Raw genomic sequence first — 24,298 nt, forward strand, 5'->3', positions numbered from 1 at the left:
TGCACCATTTCCTACTGCCACGTCAACGGTTTGTGACATACCCCCCTCTTGAAAGCAGTGTAATCGTCCTCGATTACGCCTGCAAAACAGACAGAGGCCATAAACTGTCTTAGCAGACACTGGCTGCCAGTACCAACGCACTAGGAAAACACATCTAGCACATGTACCAATCGACAGTCACATCACACGACATCGCAGGACATCACTTGACATCACAGGACATCACATGACGAATCACATTCAAAATTCATTCGGATCTCAGACCATGATTATTTGGCAACATATTTAGCAATCCCATCTAGATCCACTCAGGACATCATAGATGCCTGATTGACTATTCCTTATTGCAACCATGTCTATCAAGATTGTTCAGGCCGAAATGCTGCAGTCATTTTGTCTATCAGTTCTTGCACTTAAACAAGTCAAGAACAAATCAGTATCATATTATCGGGAATTTCAGTTCATAAAGCCATACAGCAGAATACTGTCAGCTCATAGTATCCCTGAAACTCAAAGAGACATCAGTGACTTTAGTATAAAAAATCGAGGCAATCTGTTGACAAGGAGTGGAGCGACTCCCTTCTTGTGCATACCCGTTGCACCAAATTCTGCCCAAGCTGAGTTCAAGGTTCCATTTAGAATAGACTATGCTAATCCAAATGCTTCAAGGTAAAGATTCCCAATCTGACGAGTATCTGCTAGGTCCTCCTCCATCCACTTCGCATCCAATGGACGATAGTTCTTGAATTTAACCAAGAACCGCCTTATCACTTTACCCTTAATCTTTCTGTCTTTATGTGCCAATATCTGTTCTAGAACAACGATCTCCTCGTTTTCTTCCACTTCGGGTTGCTCATTAGGCTCCCCATCTTCGGGCCATAGTTACCCGGAACGGGAACGGGGAACGGGAACAGTAGGGTGCGGAACGGGACGGGAACGGGAGGGAGGAGAGGGGCCGGAACGGGAACGGGGCCGGAACGGTAGACCAAAGAAACTACATATATTATATGTATTATAGGCTCATATTATAGGCTCATATGTAAGCTAAGCTTTTGAATTCGACCATCCTAATTAGAGCCATATTTACACATGTTGTACGATGACGGAGCTTGAGACAAGGATGGAGTTTGGAGAGAGAGAGAGAGAGAGAGAGAGAGAGAGAGAGAGAGAGAGAGAGAGAGAGAGGATGGAGCTTGAGACACAAGAGGGAGGGATGGAGCTTGAGAAAGAGAGGTAGAAGCCACATTTGTTCTTTGAGGGTGTTGTGCTTTCCGCCAAAAAGGAACAGAAAGAAGCCAGAGCTCCATGTCCAAGCTTAAAGCTTTAGCAAGGAGAGTAGCTCAGTAGAGATGTTGAGAGCTTGAGGAGGAGGTGAGACGAGCCTCCAGAGTCCAAATCAGCCCTCTAAATAGCCCCCAAACAGCCCCAAATCAGCCCTCCAAATAGCCCCAAATCAGCCCTCCAAATAGCCCCAAATCAACCCTCCAAATAGCCCCAAATCTGACCCCAAATAGCCCCCAATAGCCCCAAACATGCCCCCAAATAGCTAGTGAAAATAGTTGACTTTTTGGTTTGACCGTTCCGGATTCCCGTTCCGCCGTTCCGAGTGCCGTTCCGCCCCGTTCCCCCCCGTTCCGGGTCGCCGTTCCGGTTACACCCCGTTCCGGAACGGTGTTCCGTTGCCGACTCCGTTTCGAGAGCCAGACCCGTTCGGAACGCCGTTTCGGAACATTTAGGGTCCGTTCCGCCCGTTCCCTGTTACTATGCTTCGGGCACATCACCTTTAGAAGGCTTCAAGAGACTCACATGAAAAGCATTGTAAATTCTCCAAGTATTGGGCCGCTTCAATCGAAAGGAGACATCATTTATCTTTTCGAAAATCTGGAAAGGTCCGTCGTATCGCATACTTAGCTTTGGAAAAGCCTCTCCTTTCCCTTTTTCTTTCTCAGGCGTGCCTTCTCAAAACGTAAGAGCACCCAATTGTTCTCCTTCAATTTCAAATCACGACGATGCGATTTGCTGCCTTTTTCTGTCTTCCTTGAGATTTTTGCAAAGCCTCACCGACCTTGGCAAAAGCCGTGTCCAAGTCACGCGTGTACTCATCGGCTTCAAAAATCTTATCTTTCGTGCTTAGGAAGGGTGGAACCTTCGTAGCACCTTCAATAATCTCAAATGGCACCTTCCCCTTCGAAGACTGTATCATGTTATTGTAGGCAAATTCCACCAAAGGTAAATACTTTTCCTGTAACAGACTTGGACACTCCAAGTCAAGAATCAATCACCACAGCACCAAGTAACCACTTCAAAACAATTCACAGATCACAATAGATTTGCACTAGCCCAACGGAGTTCCGTGCCTAGAGATATTGGCCCCAAAGACTAGCGCCCCTTTCGGTATTTCTTTATGTATTAAATCAATGTCAAAGTACAAGAGAGCGGTTAGGGTTTCACTCTCAGACTCTGAGTCCAGATGCTCCGCAGAGTGAGCCCCTCACTGCTTATTTAAAGATTACAAGCGATGCCCAAAAGCAGAGCCCCAAAAGCTTCCAAAACAAAAGCAGAATCTCTCTCACACAAGCTCCTTTGAGCTCTTGGCCAAAAATAAAGCAAAATCTCTCTCTCTCTCTCTCTCTCTCTCTCTCTCTCTCTCTCTCTCTCTCTCTCTCTCTCTCTCACACACACACACATTTCGCGTGAAGAAAAAGCTGAATTTTGCGTCGCTCAGGCTGAAAATCAGCATCCGGAAATTTCGCCACAAAACCCGAAAAACGTACTGCTACCACGTGGTATTTGCCGCCAATTTTAGGGTTTCAGCCAGCAGTTAGGGTTAGGGTTTCCAAAAATTAGGGTTTCTGCAGATTAGGGTTTCTGGCAGATATTAGGGTTTGCAGGAATTAGGGTTTTTGCTCTCGGTAGCCGAGTCATCACTTTGTGATATACCCCCCTCTTGAAAGCATTGTAATCGCCCGCGATTACGCCAGCAAAACCGACAGAAGCCATAAACCATCTTAGCAGACACTGACTGTTAGTACCTACGTACTAGGAACACACATCTAGCACATGTACTAATCGACAGTCACATCACATGATATCACAGGACATCACATGACATTCAACATTCATTCGGATCTTAGACCATGATTTATCGGGAATGTAGCTAGCAGTCGCATCTAGGTCCAATCGGGACCGGGACCTCATCGATGTCCGATTGACTAACCCCTATTGCAACCATGTCTATTCGAGATCAATCAGACCAAAATGTTGCATTCATTTCGTCTATCAATTCCTGCACTAAAAGAAGTCAAGAACAAATCAGTATCATAATCAGGAATTCCATACAACAGAATACTGTCAGCTTTTAGTATCCCTGAAGCTCAAAGAGACATCAATGAGACTCTAGTATCTAAATCAAGGCATCTGTTGACAAAGGAGTGGAGTGACTCCTCTCTTGTGCATCCCACTGTACCAGATCTCCGGCCAAGCTGAATTCTCGGTTCCATTTGGAGTAGACTATGCTAAACCAAAAGCATCGAGGTAAAGTTTCACAATCTGAGGAGTATCTGCTAGGTCCTCCTGCTAGGTCCCGCTTCAAATATCTAATCTTTCGTGCTCCGGAAGGATGGAACCTTCATAGCACTTTCAAAAATCTCACATGGCGTCTTCCCCGTCGAAGAGTGTATCGTGTTATTGTAGGCAAATTCCACCAAAGGTAAGTACTTTTCCCATTGAGTCTTCTGATCTGAGATATAAGACTTCAATAAATCTAGAACCACTGAATTTGCAATCTCAAATTGCCCATCAGTCTGCGGGTGGAACGATGACGAGAACTGCAACCGCGTGCCAATGTTCTCCCAAATTGCCTTCCAAAACAAACTCGTAAATTTGGGGTCTCTGTCGGAGACGATCGTCTCAGGCATGCCATGTGGTCTGAAGATCTGGGCCACAAACAGTCTCGCTAAGTGATCCGGCTTGACTATTTTCTTCACTGGAATGAAATGAGCCTGTTTACTAAATCCGTCAATAACAGTCCAGATACCATCGTGACCACTCTGTGTTCTCGGGAGATCAAAAATGAAATCCATTGCAATACTTTCCCAGGGGCGGGTGGGTATGGGTAAAGGCTGTAACAATCCCTCTGCCTTATGCCCGTCAAACTTGACCGTCTGGCATACTAAGCAACTACGCACAAACTCTTCCACATCCTTTTTGAGTCTTGGCCAAAAGAAGTATCTCTGTAGCCCTTTCATGGTGGTAGCAATGCCGCGGTGACCTGTAAAAGGTGGACAGTGTCATTCAATCATAAGCTTTTCCCTCAACGGTTGTGTAACGCACAACATGGTTTTTCTCATCAAGTAGCCTTCCCGAATGGAGTATCCTGCTACTGTCTCCCCATCCCGTATCCGTGTGAAAATATCCGCAAAATCTGTATCTGTGACATACTGATCGACCATATCCTCGAAGCTCCTATGATGTATCGCGGAAATAGCCAGAACCAACCGCTTTCGAGACAAAGCATCTGCCAGCACATTCTTCTGTCCCTTCACATGGACAATCTGGAAGTGAAACTGTGACAAGATGTTCGCCCACCGCATTTGCTTTTCCGAAAGCTGCTTTTGTGACAAGAAGTAGCGCAAACTCTCATAGTCTGTAAAGACAGTAAAATCCGCTCCGAGTAGGTAATGCGGCCACTGAGTAAGAGCATGGATAACCGCCAAAAGCTCTTTCTCATAAATCTTGCTATCATCTCCGGCCTAGAGAACAATCGGATCTCGTAAGCAATGACATGGCCTTCTTGCATTAAGATCGCACCCAGACTATGACCACAAGCATCACAATCTACTTCAAATGACTTCTGCAAGTCCGGCAAAGTCAAAACTGGTCCCGTAGTCAATTTTTCTTTCAATGTCTGAAAGGCAGTCACCTCTGTGGGTCCCCACTAGAAAGGGACTCCTTTCTATGTCAAGATATGCAAAGGGGAAGCAACCTCTACAAACTTTCGTATGAACCGAATGTAGTACAAACACAATCCCAAGAAGCTTCTAACTTCATGGACATTCTTCAAATCGAACCAATCACGTATAGTCTCTATCTTGGCCGGATCCATTTGCACTCCTTCTCTGTTGAGACAATGTGTCCCAAAAAGTGTATCTCTAGTAGAAAAAATTCACTTTTCTTTGCATTAATCACTAACTTGTGATCTCGTAATGCCTGAAAGACCTGAAGCAGATGATCTCTGTGTTTTGCCTCATTCTTGGAGAAAACAATGATGTCGTCAAAGAAAGTGCCAACAAATAGCCTGTACTCTCGAAAAATCCTATCCATCATCTAGTTAAATGTCGCAGGAGCATTGGTTAAGCCAAAAGGCATCACCAAAAACTCAAATAACCCAAAAGTAGTCCGAAAGGCTGTCTTGTAGACTGTAGACGTCCACTCTTCAAGTCAATCCTGCTAAAGCACGAGGATCCTTGTAACCTGTTGAGTATATCATCGATCCTAGGAATCGAAAATCTGTTCTTGATGGTGATTTTGTTGAGAGCTCTATAATCGATGCACATTCTCCAAGATCCGTCTTTCTTCAAAACCAACAGCACTGGAGAGCAATATAGTGAAGTACTAGGTTGAACAAGACCCTTTTCCAAGAGGTCTTTCACTTAGTTCATAATCTCTTCATTCTGTGCTTGGCTCACACGGTAAGGTGGTCGGTTCAGTGGTGTGCTTCCAGGTATCAGATCAATGGTATGATCTTCAGGACGAGCAAGTGGTAACTCGCCTGGTAGGCCTTCTGAGAAGCAATCAGCGTGAGAGTGGAGAAAATCTTGGCGTTCTATATCAAGTTTAGACATATTTGTCCTATCCTTATCGCTAAATTCTTTCATAAAGATCAAGTAAACAAACAGACTGGATTTCATTAATTTTAAAATGGCCGAAGCCGATACAATAGGGACAAACTCGCCCTTCAGTTTAATATCAAGTACAATGGTTCTGCCCTTCTCTATCGTCGAAGTCGCTTTCCTCGCCCGATAATCGACCACGGCGTTGTTCTTGTGGTACCATGGAATCCCTAAGAGAACATCACAACCCTCCAAAGGAATTATGAAGATGTCCTCATGCCCCAAATACCCCTAACAATGCAACCGAAGTTTGCCAATGATAGGTGTAATGGCTACGTCCCTACCGGGTGCCGCTAGAACTGCCTCCGCAAGTGGTCCCATCCGATCGGGAGTGATCTCGAGCCGCCCCGCCAATTCCGGTGAAATGAAGTTGGCCTTGGCTCCTCCATCAAAGAAGATCAGGGCCTCTTGATCTTTCACTTTGCCCCAAGCTCGGCAAAGTTCTGTACTCTCGTCCATGGTGTTGGCATCGGTACCCACACAATCTGGAACCAGTCCTGTTTTCATCTTGCCTTTTCGTCCACATTCCTCAGCTACTCTCGAACTCTCAGGCCTGTCGTTGTCCTTATCATTCTGTCCTTTCTGTGCCTTTTTAGGGCACTTCGCGGAGATATGTCCATGTTCCCCGCATCCAAAGCACTTCCCCTCCTTGATGAATCGAGCTCGCTCCTAAGGAGTAAGCTTGGGTCGTGCATCTTTTTTCTCTGGGTTGCTCTTTCTCTTTCTACTTTCATTCCCAGAAGTCTGTTCGGCTCGTTGTGTCATGGCCTCATTTGTGGGGTAGGTCAGACTGCAAGAGTGAATGGCAAAGCTCGCTTCGCATGACTCATCAACTCCTGGAGAGAAGCTGACTTCTGCTCCAAGCAGTGATCTCGGATCTCTGTAGGTATACCCAAGGTGAACCGCTCAATCTGTTCTCTGAACGAGATCTTCTTGAATGGAGAGGCGGGTAGAAAAGAGCTCCAGAACTCTCACAGTAAGCATTTATTGTATCTTTCTTGGTCATCCGAAGATGGTTCCAAGCAACTCATATATCGCATTCATACTCTTGCGTCAACCAAGAAGAAATAAAAAGCTTCTTAAATTTCAGCCATTTAATTGGCGCAGACTTGTTTAAAAGAAGCGTGGACCACCAAGTGCGAGCATTCCCCTTAAAGTAGGAGGCAGCTCTCCGAATCTTGGAGTGCTCTGAGTAGCGTCCCCCGCGAAAGCGATGTCAAACTGCTGTATAAAAGACAAAGCCTTTGAAGCATCTGAGTATCCTGAAAAAGTATCAAATTTGATCGACTATCCACCTTCCTTAAACTCTCGGACTTTCTTGCTTTTATCTTCCAAAAAGTCATACTGGTTGGCTTTATAAAAATTCTTCTTGTTTGCATAAAAGTTTCCGTCATCGAAGTCTAAACTGTCTGTAGATGAGTCCTCAGTAGAACTGTCACTCTCTGGGCGAGATTTAGACTTCTTTGCCTTTTTCTTGCCCTTTCCGAAGCGTTACTTCTTGCTTCGCTTTTTGCCTTTTCCGTCTTCTTCGCTCGAATCTGAAGAGCGAGAAGAACTGTCAGAAGAAGAAGAAGAAGAAGAACTGGGTACTCCTTCAAAGTGAACACGCCTCTTCTCTTTCTTTGCTTTGTCAAATGTCGACTGACAACCCAAATAACCCGGGAAGTCAGTGCCTTTCTTCTGCTTTTTGCCGTGCTTTTTGGCTTTCTTTTGCGCGTCAAAAAGCTGAGCAATCCGTGCATCAACCACCTCTTCTAATTCCTTCTCTGAATATTTCTTGTGAGCAAAAGGTTTCTTGAGAGTGGGTTTCGGGGGTAGTGTTGTGGTTTTCTGCCACTACTCGTGCACTTCCTAAAAAGAAGTCTCGCTCATATATTTTGCAAATTTTGGGTCCTTCGCAAAATTGAGCATCAACTTTGTTGCATCGCCAATCAATTGACGACGCTCCATCTCTCGTCGCTCCGCCTGAGTAGGCCGAGGCGGGCCATACTCTCTGCCGGAATCTTCGTTGTGATCCCTACCCGTATCTCCAGATGCGGAGGGAGTCGATTGATCCTTGCGTGAAGCCATAGGTGCTGCGGAAAAAAATTAGGGATCAGATTTCCTGTAGAAGAGAAATCGGCCGTGCTCTGATACCACTGTAACAGACTTGGACACTCCAAGTCAAGAATCAATCACCACAGCACCAAATAACCACTTCAAAACAATTCACAGATCACAATAGATTTGCACTAGCCCAACGGAGTTCCGTGCCTAGAGATATTGGCCCCAAAGACTGGCGCCCCTTTCGGTATTTCTTTATGTATTAAATCAATGTCAAAGTACAAGAGAGTGGTTAGGGTTTCACTCTCAGACTCTGCGTCCAGATGCTCTCCAAAGTGAGCCCCTCACCGCTTATTTAAAGATTACAAGGGATGCCCAAAAGCAGAGCCCCAAATGCTTCCAAAACAAAAGCAGAATCTCTCTCACACAAGCTCCTTTGAGTTCTTGGCCAAAAATAAAGCAAAATCTTTCTCTTTCTCTCTCTCACACAGTTTGCGTGAAGAAAAAGCTGAATTTTGCGTCGCTCAAGCTGAAAATTAGCATCCGAAAATTTCGCCGCAAAACCCGGAAAAAAACATACTGCTGCCACGTGGCATTTGCCGCCAGTTTTAGGGTTTCAGCCAGCAGTTAGACTTAGGGTTTCCAAAAATTAGGGTTTCTACAGATTAGGGTTTCTGGCAAAAAGTAGGGTTTGCAGGAATTAGGGTTTTTGGCAAAAATTAGGGGTTTTGCTCTCAGTAGCCACGTCATCACTTTGTGACATTTCCCATTGAGTCTTCTAATCTGAGAAGTAAGACCTCAATAAATCTAGTACCACTGAATTAGCAATCTCAGATTGCCCGTCAATCTGCAGGTGGAACGATGATGAGAACTACAACCGCGTGCCAATGTTCCCAAATTGCCTTCTAAAACAAACTCGTAAATCTCGGTCCCTGTCGGAAACAATCGTCTCAGGGCCACAAACAGTCTCGCTAAGTGATCCAGCTTGATTGTTTTCTTCACTAGAATGAAATGAGCTTGCTTGCTAAATCTGTCAATAATAGTCCAGATACCATCGTAACCACTCTGTGTTCTCGGGAGATAAAAAATGGAATCCATTGCAATACTTTCCCAAGGGCGGGTGGGTATGGGTAAAGGCTGTAACAATCCCTGTGCTTTATGCCTATCAAACTTGACCTTCTGGCATACCAAGCAACTATGTACAAAATCATCCACGTCCTTCTTGAGTCTCGGCCAAAAGAAGTATCTCTCCACACCTCTCAAGGTGGTAGCAATGATGCGGTGACCCGAAAAAGGTGGACAGTGGCATTCGGTCATAACCTTTTCCCTCAACGGCTGTGTAAAGCACAACGTCATTTTCCTCATCAAGTAGCCATCCTGAATGGAATATCCCGCTACTAGCTCCCCATTCCGTATCCGAGTGAAAATATCTGCAAAATCTGTATCTGTGGCGTACTGGTCGACCATATCCTCGAATCATAACCTTTTCCCTCAACGGCTGTGTAAAGCACAACGTCGTTTTCCTCATCAAGTAGCCATCCTGAATGGAATATCCCGCTACTAGCTCCCCATTCCGTATCCGAGTGAAAATATCTGCAAAATCTGTATCTGTGGCGTACTGATCGACCATATCCTCGAAGCTCCTATGATGTATCGCGGAAATAGCCAGAACCAACGGCTTCCAAGACAAAGCATCTGCCACCAAGTTCTTCTGTCCCTGCACATGGACAATCTGGAAGTGAAACTGTAACAAGATGTTCGCCCACTGCATCTGCTTTTCCGATAGCTGCTTCTGTGACAAGAAGTAGCGTAAACTCTGATGGTCTGTGAAGACAGTAAAATCTGCTCCGAGTAAGTAATGTCGCCATTGAGTAAGAGCATGGATAACCGCCAAAATCTCTTTCTCATAAATCTATGCTGTCAATTCCGGCCTTGAGAACAATCGGCTCTCGTAGGCAATGACATGGCCTTCTTGCATTAAGACTGCACCCAGACTACGACCACAAGCATCACAATATACTTTGAATGACTTCTGTAAATCCGGCAAAGTCAAAACAGGTCTTGTAGTCAATTTCTCTTTCAATGTCTGAAAGGCAGTCACCTCTGTGGGTCCCAACGAGAATGGGACTCTTTTGTGTGTCAAGATATGCAAAGGGGAAGCAACCTCTGCAAACTTTCTAATGAACCGCCTGTATTACGAACACAAGCCCAAGAAGCTTCTAACTTCATGGAGATTCTTCAATTCGGGCCAATCACGGATAGTCTCTATCTTGGCCGGGTCCATCTACACTCCTGCTGCTGAGACAATGTGTCCCAAAAAGTGTATCTCGGGTAGGAAAAATTCACTTTTCTTCGCATAAATCATTAACACGATCTCGTAATGCCTGAAAGACCTATAGCAGATGTTCTCTATGTCCTACCTCATCCTTGGAGAAAACAATGATGTCGTCACAGAAAGTGCCAACAAATATTCTGTACTCTCAAAAAAATTATGTCCATCATCCGGTTAAATGTCGTTGGAGCCTTGGTTAGGCCAAAAGGGATCACCAAAAACTCAAATAACCCAAAAGTCGTCCGAAAAGTTGTCTTGTAGACATCTCCCGACGCGATTCGGATCTGATGATACCCGCTCTTCAAGTCGATCCTACTAAAACACAAGGATCCCTGTAGTCGATCAAGAATATCATCGATCCTAGGAATCGGAAATCTGTTCTTGATGGTAATTTTGTTGAGAGCTCTATAACCGAAGATGCACATTCTCCAAGATCCATCTTTCTTCAACACCAACACCACTGGAGAGCAGTACGGTGAAGTACTAGGCTGGACAAGACCCTTTTCCAAGAGGTCTTTCACTTGGTTCATGATTTTTTCTCTCTGGGCTCGCCTCACACGGTAAGGTGGCCGGTTTTGTGGTGTGCTTCTGGGTATTAAATCAATGGTATGATCCTCAGGACTCGAGCGGATGGTAACTCACCTGGCAGGCCCTCTGAAAAGCAATCGGCATGAGTGTGCAGAAAATCTTGGCGTTCTTTATCAAGTTCAAACATCATTCAACTCTTTCAAAAAGATCGAGTAAACAAACAGACTGGATTTCATTATTTTGGAAACGGCTGAAGCCGATACAATAGGGACAGACTCGCCCTTAACATCAAGTACAATAGTTCGGTCCTCTGTAGTCGAAGTCGCTTTTCTCGCCCGATAGCCGACCACGGTGTTGTTCTTGTGGTACCAGGGAATTCCCAAGAGGACATCACAACCTTCCAAGGGAATTATGTAGAAGTCCTCGTGCCCCAAATACCCCTGACAATGCAACTGAAGTTTGCCAATGACAAGTGTAATGGCTACGTCCCTACCAGGTGCCACTAGAACTGCCTCTACTAGTGGTTCCATCCAATTGGGTGTGATCTCGAGCCGCGCCGCCACACCAATTCAGGTGAAATGAAGTTGGCCTTGGCTCCTCCATCAAAGAAAATGAGGGCTTCTTAGTCTTTCACTTTGCCCTTTCCGAAGCTTTGCTTTTTGCTTTGCTTTTTCTCTTTTCTGTCTTCTTCGCTCGAGTCAGAAGAGCTAGAAGAACTGTCAGAAGAAGAAGAAGAACTCGAGACTCCTTCAAATCTGACATGCTTTTCCTACTTTCTTGCCAAGGCAAAAGCAGATTGACGACCCAAATAACCCAGGAAGTCAGTTCCTTTCTTCTGCTTTTTGTCGTGCTTTTCAGCTTTGTTTTGCGCGTCAAAAAGCTGAGAAATCCGTGTATCAACCACCTCTTTTAATTCTTGCTTTGTAAACATCCTTGGAGTAGGAGGTTTCTTGAGTGCCGGTTTGAGGGATGGTTCTGTGGTTTGCCGCCACTGTGCATGCACCTCGTCGAAGGAGGTCTGGGTCACAAATTTTGCAAATATCGGGTCCTTCCCAAAATTTAACATCATCTTTGCTGCATCATCAAACAACTCCATCTCTTCAATCTCCGCCTGAGTAGGCGGAGGCGAGCCATACTCCTCGTGAGAATCTTCTTCGTGATCTCTTCCCGCATCTCCAGATGCAGAGGAAGTCAACTGATCTCTGTCTGAATCCATAAGTGTTGCTAGAAAAAGGATTGGATTTCCCGGTAGAAGAGAAATCGGCCGCGCTCTGATACCACTGTAACAAACTTGGACACCCCAAGTCAAGATTCTACCGCGACACAACAAGAATTCACTTCAAAACAGTTCACAGTTTACAATTGATTCGACACGGCCCGGCGGAGTTCCGTGCCTAGAGATATTGGCCCCAAAGACTGGCGCCCCTTTCGGTATTTCTTTTTGTATTAATCTGTTGCACAAAGTACACGGGAGTGGTTCGGTCTCACTCTCAAACTCTACGACCAGATGCTCTGAGAAGTAGGAGCCCAAACCACTCTTATAAAGATTTTACAAGGGATGCCAAAAGCAGAGCCCCAAAAGCTGAAAATCAAAAGCTTCATAAAAAGATAAAGCAATTTCTCTCTCAAGCCATTGCTTGGCAAATAAAGCAAGACTAAAGCTCTCTCTCTCTTGCTAATTGCGTAGATAAAAAGCAGGCCCAAAAACTGCCGCTGTTGCCACAAAAAGCGCTGCAAAATGCAGGATTCCGTACAGACATGCCATGTCAGCCCTAGCAACGTGAAAACTGGAAATCCGTAGCAGCCACATCAGCATTTCAGGGTTTATCCGGAGCTGCCTTGCTGCATCATTTCTTGCTGCCCATTCTAGGGGTCATGCCACGTCACCAGTTTGTGACAGCAGAGCTCGGCCCACACTCATTCGACCACTACCGGCACTCTCATCGACTAAGCACTGGAGCTACGGAGATCCAGACGGCCACGATTGAGGAGGGGCTACAGAGCATCGACGGAGACTGCAACAGAGGATTCGATCCATACTCTCGACATCCAGAGTGCAGATGGGGATGGATTCTAGTAGTAGTATTTGTTAGGAATTGGATCGTGCTAGCTAGGGTGGATGAAAGAGAAATATAGTGTCAATGTGTGAGTGTGTGTAAGCAAGATTATCACTCAAGTGAATTAGGTTCCAAGATAAGATTAGCTTGGACTCATAAACACAATCTTGAGTATTGACTTAGCTTAGCACAAGCTCACCATAGACAAGAATGTAGTGCAAAATGGAGTTGTGTTTATTCATTCATGAAATGAGCTTTAAGTAGCTCTACAGCCTTGCTCCACAGCATGTGGGATAAATCCACTCTCCTCTCCTTGACTCACACTTTAGGACAAAGCTCACGACGTTAATATAACATTTCATTTCTCTCTCTCTCTCTCTCTCTCTCTCTCTCTCTCTCTCTCTCTCTCTCTCTCTCTCTCTCTCTCTCTCTATCTGTGTGTGTGTGTTCCAGTAACAATATAACATAAACACCAAAGAATTTTTTCAAATTACAAAAGACTCTAGAAACTATTTCAGTGAAAAGGTGATATAATTCCCATTCATAGTAAAGAACGGACTTTACACATAAGTACAAGAAGAGTTAAGAGCCTAAAGATATATAAATTCACCATCTTCAATCCAAGGAACTTTGAAAACCATAGTTGAGAAGGTAACCCTCACCACCTGCACCCATGGAAACAATACAACTTTCAGTTAGCATTGGCACCATATGCAGGTAATGCATGGGTATCCCACATGTTATAGATGTCACCCAACTAAATTGCTTTCAAAGATAATAAGAAATAAGAAAGTCGAAGCTACTCAATAAGAATCTCGTCTAATTCAAGGGGCAAGTGACCCTACAGGTGCAAGAGCTCGAGGGCTACCCAAAAAAGTGATCGGCACGCGAATTGGAGCGCAAAACAGAGCATTATAGCTTGTTGTAATTTTTTGCAGCCAGTTTTGATGCCTACAACTTCAGGGAAGCTAGGGAATCACCGAACAGGTGTTTTGGCGCAAATTGGAAGCCAAAAACAAAGATTTCAGTGTGTTGTAATATCTCGCCAACTCTAAAGTGCGTGGAAAGTAAATGTTTACTTGGGATTTTGTCCGTGGAGACTTCTACTATGGTTATACTGCCGAAATCTGGTTAGAGTAGAGGAATTTCAACCCTATAAAAGGAGGACAGCTTGTAGAAGTTTACAGGTTTTTCTCAAGTATAATAAGAATAAAGAAATACCGAAAGGGGCGCCAGCCTTTGGGTGTCGTTGTCTGCTTGGTAGCGCTCTAGCTGCCATGCCGTGGTTTGTCTTGAAGTGTTGAAAATTCAAGCACAAGTTTACGTGAAGTTCCTTTGTGTCGTAAATTTAAAGTAAAGGTATCAGGTGAAAGCCAAAGTTTACCGCCCCATGGGCTGGTTTCAGCGTGCACGAAAAAGAGGCTGATTCTATTACTTGAAAATCACCCAGAACGCCAAAATGCGGATGACGATAAATTTTGAGGGCTTCTGCCTATGTGGCACAAACGCTCACCATCGAAAATTTCAAGATCAAAAAAATCAACCACTTTTGCTAGTGCCACGTAGGCATTAGTGCTCGAAATTTAACCCCGTCACCCAAATGGTGCCTATTTTGAGAGCGACTACATCACTGTTTCTAAAATAGTAAATTTTTATTTTCTATACACATGAAAGTATACCAAATTGTCAGTAATAAAAACAATTGAGGCCGTCAATGGCAGTTGCCATGATTAAAATCGGCATCAAACTTGGATGTGCAAATTATGGATGGGATTGTGACCTTGGTAAAAGACTTCATAGTGAAACTCTTGAAAGATGGTGGTTGTAGTATGTACACACTATGTGAAAGCCAAAACATTGTGAGCCATAACAAAGAGCTCACTGTATCACCTAAATGCCAAAATGAGTCCTCCAATCACAAAATTAAGGCCCGTGGGCCGTGACATCAATGGAGGGTGGGTGATAAAAACTCGAAAAGCATATTCTGTCAGATCTGCTCATGAATAACACCTAAGGCCAGACCGTGCCCGCACGCTCAAACATGAGGCAAGTATTGCTGGTATGAGATGTAAAATAAATAATACAACCATCACGATTGAGGCATGAGGCATGAAAATTTAGGCAATTCCCTAAACCTCCACTTTATCAGGTATCAATGATCATAACTCTGCAAAACCTAACAGAGGGACGACTAGACTAATCTAAGAACCAACTAAATTTACTGACCTCCTTGACAATCTTTCACTGTAAAACACTATGCTGATATTCTCCTCATGAAGGTAATCATCCACAGCAGTATATGATCATCAGCTCCAGTATGGATAGTGCCTACTTAATACTACAGCATTTTTCCCCTAAAGTTAACAGTACCTCATTACAATACGGTATTAAACCCTACATCTACATGCAAAATCCTTTTTGAGTATCAGAAATATGAAATGCATGTACATAAGACCCCTAAAGCAATGAAACAGGAGCTTACCCAATATGATAGCCAAACATGAAGTTTGCCATAGAGGCTGTGAGGGCATGAGGAAATGCCGGCACCCATCCCCAATCAAAGCTGGGTACCACTCCTTGCATGTCATGGCTGCTTATTTCAGTACTGCTATGTAATTCTTCTAATGTGACATCTGCACGCAACAAATATTCCTCCTCAGACCAGAAACACCACCTTGAAACTCTTTCAAGTCAGATATAAAGACTGTAACCCCTCTAGAATCAGCTTGAGCTTATCAATGGGCAATCATTGCATGCGATCATATGGACCCTGTTCCTGAAATGTAGAAGCAAAGAAAACCCAACAAATTTTCTCCAAAGCAGGCAAAGTAATGTCACAACTTTGACTCTCCAAAGTACCAGTAGACCATTGGTTGCTATTGCTATATATGCTAAGAAGCTTTAGGAAAGACGGAATAAATTGCACTGACCAGTGATGCAAGCTACCATCGAACCCATTGAAATTCTCAATCAGGTATATGATTGTTTCTATCTGACACACACAGGTGTCACCGGAACGCCTATAGAAGAGGCTGATTGCAACCAATACAATGACAGATTTTTAAGCAAGAGCCACCTTCCATTGGGTACAGCAAGAGCCAAGTGTCAAGAGTCAATGATAAGAAAGTAAAAGGGGTGAGAGAGGGATCCTCGTCCTCCATTGAAGCACAAGAAAGAGGATGGTTTTCGGGCATATAAAAAGGGCTAGAGCCCCAACCAAGTGTGAAGCATGGTCTTTTCATAGGGATAACATACAGCAAACGCATAGGAGTATGAAAGCGTGATTTAAGTGTGTTCGGAGAGATTATCCAAACATACGTGACCTTTTTTTTCAGCTATGAAACCAAGATAATGTTATTGCATTTTATGTAGAGAGGGATCTCTTCCCAGAGGAATCAACAGTACTTGAATAGTACTTGAATCGCCACCCACTGGTTGCCAAATGAACCATACCTTTTGACTAATTCTTTGGAAACATAATCACTGCTTCGCCATGCCAAATTCAGAACTTGAAAAACCGAGAGACAACATGCAGAAGAGCAGAAAAGGGGTACCCGGTTGTTGAACAGCTGGAGCAGGCTCTTCGGAAATGGAAGCACTGGGTGGGAATCTTCTTCTCGAGAGGAGTAACGAAGGGCGATAGTCTGCGGACTTGAAAATAGTCCAGTGGGTGCTCAAATGGGCTCCTTGTACTTTCGAGAGAGGATTTCTCCCACAATTGAGAATCTGCTGCGCAGGTGTGAGTGCCGAAATATTGACAGCTCCCACCACCATCCTGCCCCTTCTGGTGTAGACAAGATTGACGAGCGTTGGGGGCTTCAGCGAAGAGTGAACTACTTGGCCGTTAACAAGTTCCCTGTTGCCACAAGCTTTGCATCATTGCATGTCAACCCATAATCATGTTATGACACGTGGTAACATTTCGATTGTACCGTTCAAAGCCCAAAAAAAACGCACACGCCCAAACCACAACACAGTCCGGAAACATGGGATCAACGGTTGTAAGATGAGCGAGGGAATCTCGAGGCGGACAGACAAACCAAAAAAAGGCCGTTGTCAATGCCCGCAAGGTGAATCGAACCCACCACCTCCCCCGTTGACAAGTTGCTGCCCTAACCACACGGGCGCGTAGCCTTTGATGGTATCTAAGGCAAAACACACCCTTATATGGTGAACACAAACGAGAAAAAGTAAACTCGGTCAAAAAAAAGTAGACTCGAAAAACATTCAAGGGTGCACGCTATTTTTTAATGTTGAGCCCTGCTTGCGCGTCGTTGTCGGAATGTGTGCGGTCTAACTGCGAAGGTGCAAAACCTCTGGCTGTGAGAGTTCGTGATGAGAGTCACAAACACTTTGTGAAAAAGAGTTTGCACAGAGAATCACCAACCCTCTTTCTAAGGGTGACAGAAAATCTAAGAGCGTTCGTAACAGCAAAGTCACAAACCCTCTTTCCTATCGTGCTTGGAGTCTACTTGTTTTTGTAGTCGAGATTATGATGAAAGGATCACCAAATCACATTCAATTTTACTTTACAAGACCATTTAAAAAACATTAAAGTTTTAGCCATGAAACCTCAATGCTCATACAAGCACAATTCTCATTGGAAACCCAAACCTCTTTCATGGTATCTTGTAGCCTCGCCCCCAATTACATAGTCGTAACATCAAACGGTTGAAAGGAATGCTCGAGCTTCCACCTTCACGACAACCATTTTTTGATTTTGCAGAGATTTAAGAGCTTCTATATTGAAGCCCAAACACCATTTTGATAAGGGGAAACCTTAATTCACTCCCCTCACAAGCTCAGATACAAGATTGCGAAGAGGCGGGACAACACACATAGATTGAGCAACCTTGGAAGCTATTACACAGTAGTGCAAAATTGTTGGTCTTTTCTGTAAAAAGTCCCCCTTCCCTCTCTTCCCCACGGCAATATGAGCTGATGTGTCAATTTTTGGGCCATTTTGCCACTTTGGACCAAAACTAAGCCATTTTCACCCAAAAATGTCATTTTTGATTCGAAAAATCCCAAACAGAGTCAAGAAAATCCCTAAATTTGTGGGATCACTCGCATAAGCATAAAAATCATAGATAAGCATCATTTTTCATCAATATACCATTTTGGGTCACTTTTCATGCAATCCTGCAAACGACGCCTGTTAGTTGCTATTTTTGGCAGTTTTTGTTCGCATCAGTCTTTGTAGGTGAGATGAGTGTGCCACCATGAAATGCTTGTACTATGTACATTGTCAAACCAAATTAGGCATCTTATGAAGTGGAAAAGCATGCAAATGCGCCACATCCAGGGCCACGACTCCCCGGATAGGTATGTACATGATAATGACCGCAGTAGACGCTTCAACATATATCACAATATGTACATGATTGCTTTTATTTGCATACATTGAGAAGTGTTAAGAGTGAGGTGAATGTTTTTATTTCACACTATGTACGTGCCACCACATGACATTCACCCCCTCTGAATCTGCACATCCTCCAGTATGTGCCACAACAACATTTGTAGAGCATTAAAACTCATGGTCGGACGCCATATTCTCACTTTCATCCTCAGTTTGCATATAGTTGGCTTCATCATCCTATTCACTTGGTTGTGCATCAAATGGATCAGCATTCCCTCTTCTTTTGCATAATTTAATTCTTTTTCCCGCAATGGGAATTTTCAGTTTTGTCCCATCCAGTTCACGCAAGCTGTAAGTTGCATTTCTATGCACATATTTGACAACATAAGGACCAAACCATATCTTTGCAAGCTTCCTTATTGTAGAGTGCTAGTTTTCAAGGCTACTATCGTACACCAACACCCAATCACCTTCTTCAATGTCTTTTGGTCTGAGCCTATGCATCTTGTCAAATCTGTCTTTGTTTTTCAACCTTGCATTCTTTAGTCAAGCTTTTGCAAGCTCAATGTCTTCAGCCTTCTTTCCAATTCCCGTATGCGCAATGCAAGAAGGTCTTCTCTACTCATTCCATCTTCCCATGGCAATACATTCCATGTAAGAACTACATCTTCAATTGGCATCACAGGTTTTTGACCATACATTAATTCAACAAGCATATAGCCAGTGATGACTGAACTATGTGTTGTACGGTCAGCCCACAATGCAAATGGCAGTAAGCTTGGCCACTCGCCAAGTTTACCTTCACAAGCCTTAGCTAAAGCTTTGATTATTGGAGGATGCCCTCTTTCACTTTTTCCATTTCCCTCTGGGTTATAAGCACAAGTTAAAGCTAGTTTGATGCCCATTCTAGAGAAGATTTCCCTTGCTTCATCAGCATCCAATTCTCCTCTATCTGCAGTTATCTTTCCCACACACCCATAGCAACAGATCACATCTTCAAGAAGAAATTTACATACAACTTGTGTACTCTTTGTCCTCAATGCACACCCTTCAACTTGATTAGACAAATCTTCTCTTGCAAGCACCAAATACCTCATCTGCCAAAGTCCCAAAGGCATTGTGACCAAGTCCACAACCCATTTGTAATGCATGGCTAATGGATAAGTAGGATGTAGTCCATCACGATGCCGTACATTTGAATACATTTGGAATGTCACACAAGACTCCACAAACTCAGCCACATCCTTATACATCCCTTTCCACCAATACCTTTCTTTTACCTTGGCAAATGTTGCCCATACACCTCGATGTCCTGCACATAAACTTTCATGGAACTCCTTGATGATTTGTTGCTGAGTAACCTTACCGCATACTACGTGTAATGGTGTTCCATCTCTTTGTTTAGGATGCTTCCATAAGTAGCCATCCTCAAGAAGTATCCATATGCTTTTCTTCTTATCCTCTTAAATTCTTGCTCAGTCCAATCATCCTGCTTCTGCAGTGCTTCTGCAGAGTACTTAAGTAGCGACCTATCAAGAGCCATTCATCCTCTTATAGTTCCTCTGAAAAGGACTCAAGTGAAGACACAAAACATGCATGACTACTCTTTGCATAATCAATAATATAAAACTTTGTGCCTACATCATCTCCTTCAATAATCATGTCCTGTTCATCTTCATACCTTGCCCTAGATAGAATATCTACCATTGGATTGTCTCTTCTTGCAATATGCTTGAACTCAGGATTCAAGGACTTTATGTAGGCTATCCATCGCAACATTGCAATATCAGGAGTCGAACAGTTTGTGATCATTCCAAGAAGAGGCAAACATTCAGTTTCCACAACTGGTGCCCCTATCTAGTACTCCTTGTCACACCTCAATGCTGTAACCACCCCCCATAGTTCCCTTTTTACTTGTGCATAATCACGTCGGCGAGAACTCAGAATCTTGGCTCCAAATCTCACCACATACCTTGCCCTACTGCCCATCCTATCCTTGAAGGACTCATGTCCACTGTCACAATAACAGGTCTCTCACATGCATAGTCTACCTTTCTCAAGGTTGGCGATGAAAGAAGTAGCTTCTTTAGCTTTCTCATAGCTTTTGTGTGCTCTTCTTCCCATCGAAACTTTTGATTCTTTCTCAACAACCTATAAAGGGGATCTGCTACATGTGCATAATGTGGTATCCAAATAAGATAGAAGACGCAAGCACCAAGAAATCTTCGAACTTCAGTTATAGTTGTACATGTTTCTTTCATGTTTTTGATTGCATCCATCTTTTTTGGACAAGGTCTTCCGACCATAAGGACCACACAGATGCCCCACAATCAACACTTCATTAACACCAAATACAGATTTTTGCCCTGACACGGTAAGATTAACTTCTTCAAGCTTTGACAAAATCTTCTCACAATCTTCGATATGGTCTGCAACAAACTTACAGCACCCCCTTGAATCCATAGCTTCATTTTTATCTTTGTCTTTACATCCTTTGATGGGCACATCATCAAGAAATGGCATTGTGATTTGAGATATGAAGTCACGTAGAACCATGTTCATCCCATTCATCATATCTGCAACTGAATTTGTTGCTCCTTGAGGTAAGGCACACATCCTTACCAATCCCAAAGGTGTTTTCATAGTTGTAAGATCTCTACTCTCAATATCTAGCTGAAATGGATCGTACCCTGAATAGAGATCTCCCATTGAGTAAATTGATCTTCCTGCAAACGCCTCTGTAAATTCATCCACTATAGGTCCTGTACCCACATTCCTCATGGTAACCTTGTTTACAGGTTGCATATCTTGTATGAACCGCAAAGCTCCATTCTTCTTAGGCACAGTGAACCACCTGTTTGAATATGGCGCACAAGAAGGCTCCAGGATACCCATGCTAATCTTTTCATTGAGTAGTTCTATTAACTTTGGCAAATGTGCTTTCGGAACCGGAATTGGGTGTATATTCCAAGGTACATGAGGGATAGTGAAGATCACCATAGGTGCAACAACATTAGGATCAACACACCCTATCTCATGTGGCTGGAAAGCAAAAGCATTACCATGTCTTGAAAGAATTTCTTTAAAACTCTTCTTCTCTCCTTCTGTTAAAAACTCTTCACAACCAACTTTTATCTCTTTTAGGGATTCCATTGTGAACTTGTGTCCAGTTCTTTTTGGATCCCTGAGACTCGGCTGCAAAGAAGCTTGCTCTAGCTTTTTCTTGCAATATGATGGTAAAGGTAAGGCCACTAGTCTCACTTTCTTTGCCACCGTTTTGTACTTGGTCTCCACACGCACTTCCGGTCCTTCATTAGCATTGAAATGTTTTTTATCTTCAAAAGCCTCAATCACATCATACATTTCCATAGAGCATACTTCCACAATGTGGGTTCCATCTTGCATGCTAGAATCCATTATAGCTTCAAGCTCAAGCATAGTATCTACATGAGAAACTTGTTCAAAGAAGCCCGAAATGTATTCACTATCCTCTATGAAACCATTTTCTTTCATGTATTTCTGTACACTATATACATATTGTCGCGCACTTCTTTTCATATTCTCAAGCTTCATAAAACATATTGACCCATGCTCTGTTAATCCCTGGAAACATGTAGAAAAAGCTTCTTCTCGCTTTGGGTCAGGCAATAATATTTTTCTTCTTGTACCATTGCAATCTCGCTTCACAATGGTACATGGCCAAAACCCCTTGTCTCCCTGTACTCTTTGAACTCTTTGTTCGCTTTTGGTAGAGGATACTCACGAAGACTATTGCGGTTCCTCTCGTGATTCACACACATAGTCAAAAATTGCACAGCTCGCCTCCCATCTCTGCTCTTTACCCTAGCATAAGCAAAACCATCATCCAAGACCTTTGTTTCCATGCGAACGGCTGTGATGTATGGCTGCCCAAGGATAAGAGGATAGGTAGACATCTCCTGCACAAAGAAATTTTTCTCATCCTTCACATTACCAATCGTCACTTTCACATTTGGACAAGCCCCATACAGCTCTCTTAATGAGTTATTTGCAACTCTAATCATCCACCCATGGTCTATGTCTATCGGCCACTTACCCTTCATGTAAAGACTCTTGGACATAAGATTGATCTCAGAGCCATGATCTATCAATGCAACATATGTCTCCTCAAGATTACCCACCTTGACTAAGGTTTCTGTTGTAGCTCTTGCCCAATGACTTATGGAGTAGTGGCTTTTATAGGAGGCTTCATCATCATCATCATCATCTACAAATCAAGCATGTGCATCTCTTCGAGAAGACTGGTAGCATCCTACCACATTTTCATCATAATCACTCTCTTGGACATGTATTCCATGTGCCTTAAGTGACTCCCCTTCACCCTCAGACTGTGGAGGAATAGACTCAATGAGAGTTTTCCTCTTTCTTTTTATGATATCTATAATTTCTTCATGAAACTCGCGTTTAGCAATGCCAAGAACCTCACCCAAGGTAAACTCAACTTTGCTATTCAAAATCCTTTCCTCCAATACCTGCTTTAAGTTTGTGGCAGATTGTAGTTTGTATGCAGGGCCTTTTGATTTAGCTTTTCCTTTCTCTTTCTTCTTCCCTGTAGATGCCTCCTCCATAGGGATCTCAGGAGGAGGAGGAGGCACATGTGGTGGAGCCTCATAAGAAGGTCCTGGATCCTTCCAGCTCTTGTAACCCTCTTTGAAGTAGAAGGACCTGCATCTCCATTCTCACGTCTGCACTTCTCTTCCACAATTGCTTCATTGTTATAGCATTTTGCAAGATAGGCATGCACTGGTAAAGAGTCCACAGGGTCATCCCAACCTGTTGTATGGCGTATGAAATCACCGGCTTCATGTAATACCTGTTTAGTTACCTTCCCTTTTTCGGTTGAGGCTACTGCATATGGCCACAAGCTATCAACCTCCTCAAAATCATATGGAGTATACTTTAACACTTTCTTTGGAATTAGCTCTATCTTTGCCCCATAGGTAGCAGCCTCCACTGCAGAAATAGCATGACTAGTTGCCATATCCTCCACTAACTTCTGTATACCTCCTTTTCCAAAGTAAGTTCCTCATGGCATACCTGTCTCCCGCAAATGGATCTTGCCATCCTTAAAAACACAAGATCTCTTTTTAAGGCATCACTAAAGCCATCACAATCCCTTCTGCCATGGTCATGTCCTTTCTCTTCAAGCCTTGTTAGCTTTAACTTCATTTCTCGCATGCCCTTAACAAGCTCATCAAGCATTGAATTGTCACCTTTTGGACTCACAACAGAAGGCTTTGGTGGAATCTCTGACGTGCTAGGAGGAGAGGTAGTACCATTCACCACCATCTTGTCCCTACGAGGTTGCCTCATAGCAAGCAATCACTACAAGAGGCTATTCATATTAGCGACGCTCAAAAAAATATTTTCCCGGCGTCGCTATCACTACAAGAGGTTGTGTGCTCTTGTGACGCTGTTAGCGACGGAAATACACTGGGTTTTTATAACCCCCGGCGTCGCTAAAACCGTCGCTACGAGAGCGTCGCTATATGCGTCGCTATACGCGTCGCTATATAGAGACGCTCATAGCGACGGTTATAGCGACGTTTACACAGAAGTCTATAGCGACGCTTATAGCGACGCTCCAGAGCCATAAATAGCGACGGTTATAGCGACGCCCGAGAGAATTTTTTTTTGGTGACAGGGCATTGAATGCCCTGCCACCCATAAACCATATTGTACTTGATTCACTTTTTAAAAAAAGTGCAAGGGTAGATAATAGACCCAAAATAGTCACCCACAAGACGCATTGTTTGCAAAATTGACAATTGTACACATCATAGGCAAAATGAATTGATTGGCAAATGTAATAATGACAATTGTATAACATCATAGGCATAAAGAATTGATTGGCAAAATGAACTGCGGTGACAAATGTAATAATATACATGGTTCAAAAAGACGTATAAAATCCGTCTCATGATACATAAGCTATGAGAAACCCTAAACTAATGCTATCTAGCTACGGCTAAACTGACGTCGTCTAGTCAGACGTCTCATCGCGTCCAAGCGGCATATCTGTCGGATTCTGCAAAAAAAGACAATAAGA

General features: G+C 43.5%; 1 protein-coding gene across 1 annotated transcript in view; it reads right to left on the reverse strand.

Moving 5' to 3' along the window:
* The window catches only part of LOC147465393 (putative plastidic glucose transporter 1), a 74,193-nt gene extending 57,465 nt beyond the window's left edge, over positions 1–16,728 (reverse strand). The window contains exons 1-2 of the mRNA XM_086519886.1: positions 16,406–16,728; positions 15,334–15,484 (exon numbers count right to left, since the gene is read on the reverse strand). Of these exons, the coding sequence (XP_086376012.1) occupies positions 15,334–15,484; positions 16,406–16,625 (371 nt within the window). The 5' untranslated portion in view covers positions 16,626–16,728. The remainder of the gene's footprint in view (positions 1–15,333; positions 15,485–16,405) is intronic.
* Positions 16,729–24,298: the final 7,570 nt, after the last annotated feature.

The sequence above is a fragment of the Adiantum capillus-veneris genome, chromosome 1 (assembly GCF_014529385.1).
Source record: "Adiantum capillus-veneris isolate H3 chromosome 1, ASM1452938v2, whole genome shotgun sequence".
Taxonomy (NCBI): domain Eukaryota; kingdom Viridiplantae; phylum Streptophyta; class Polypodiopsida; order Polypodiales; family Pteridaceae; genus Adiantum; species Adiantum capillus-veneris.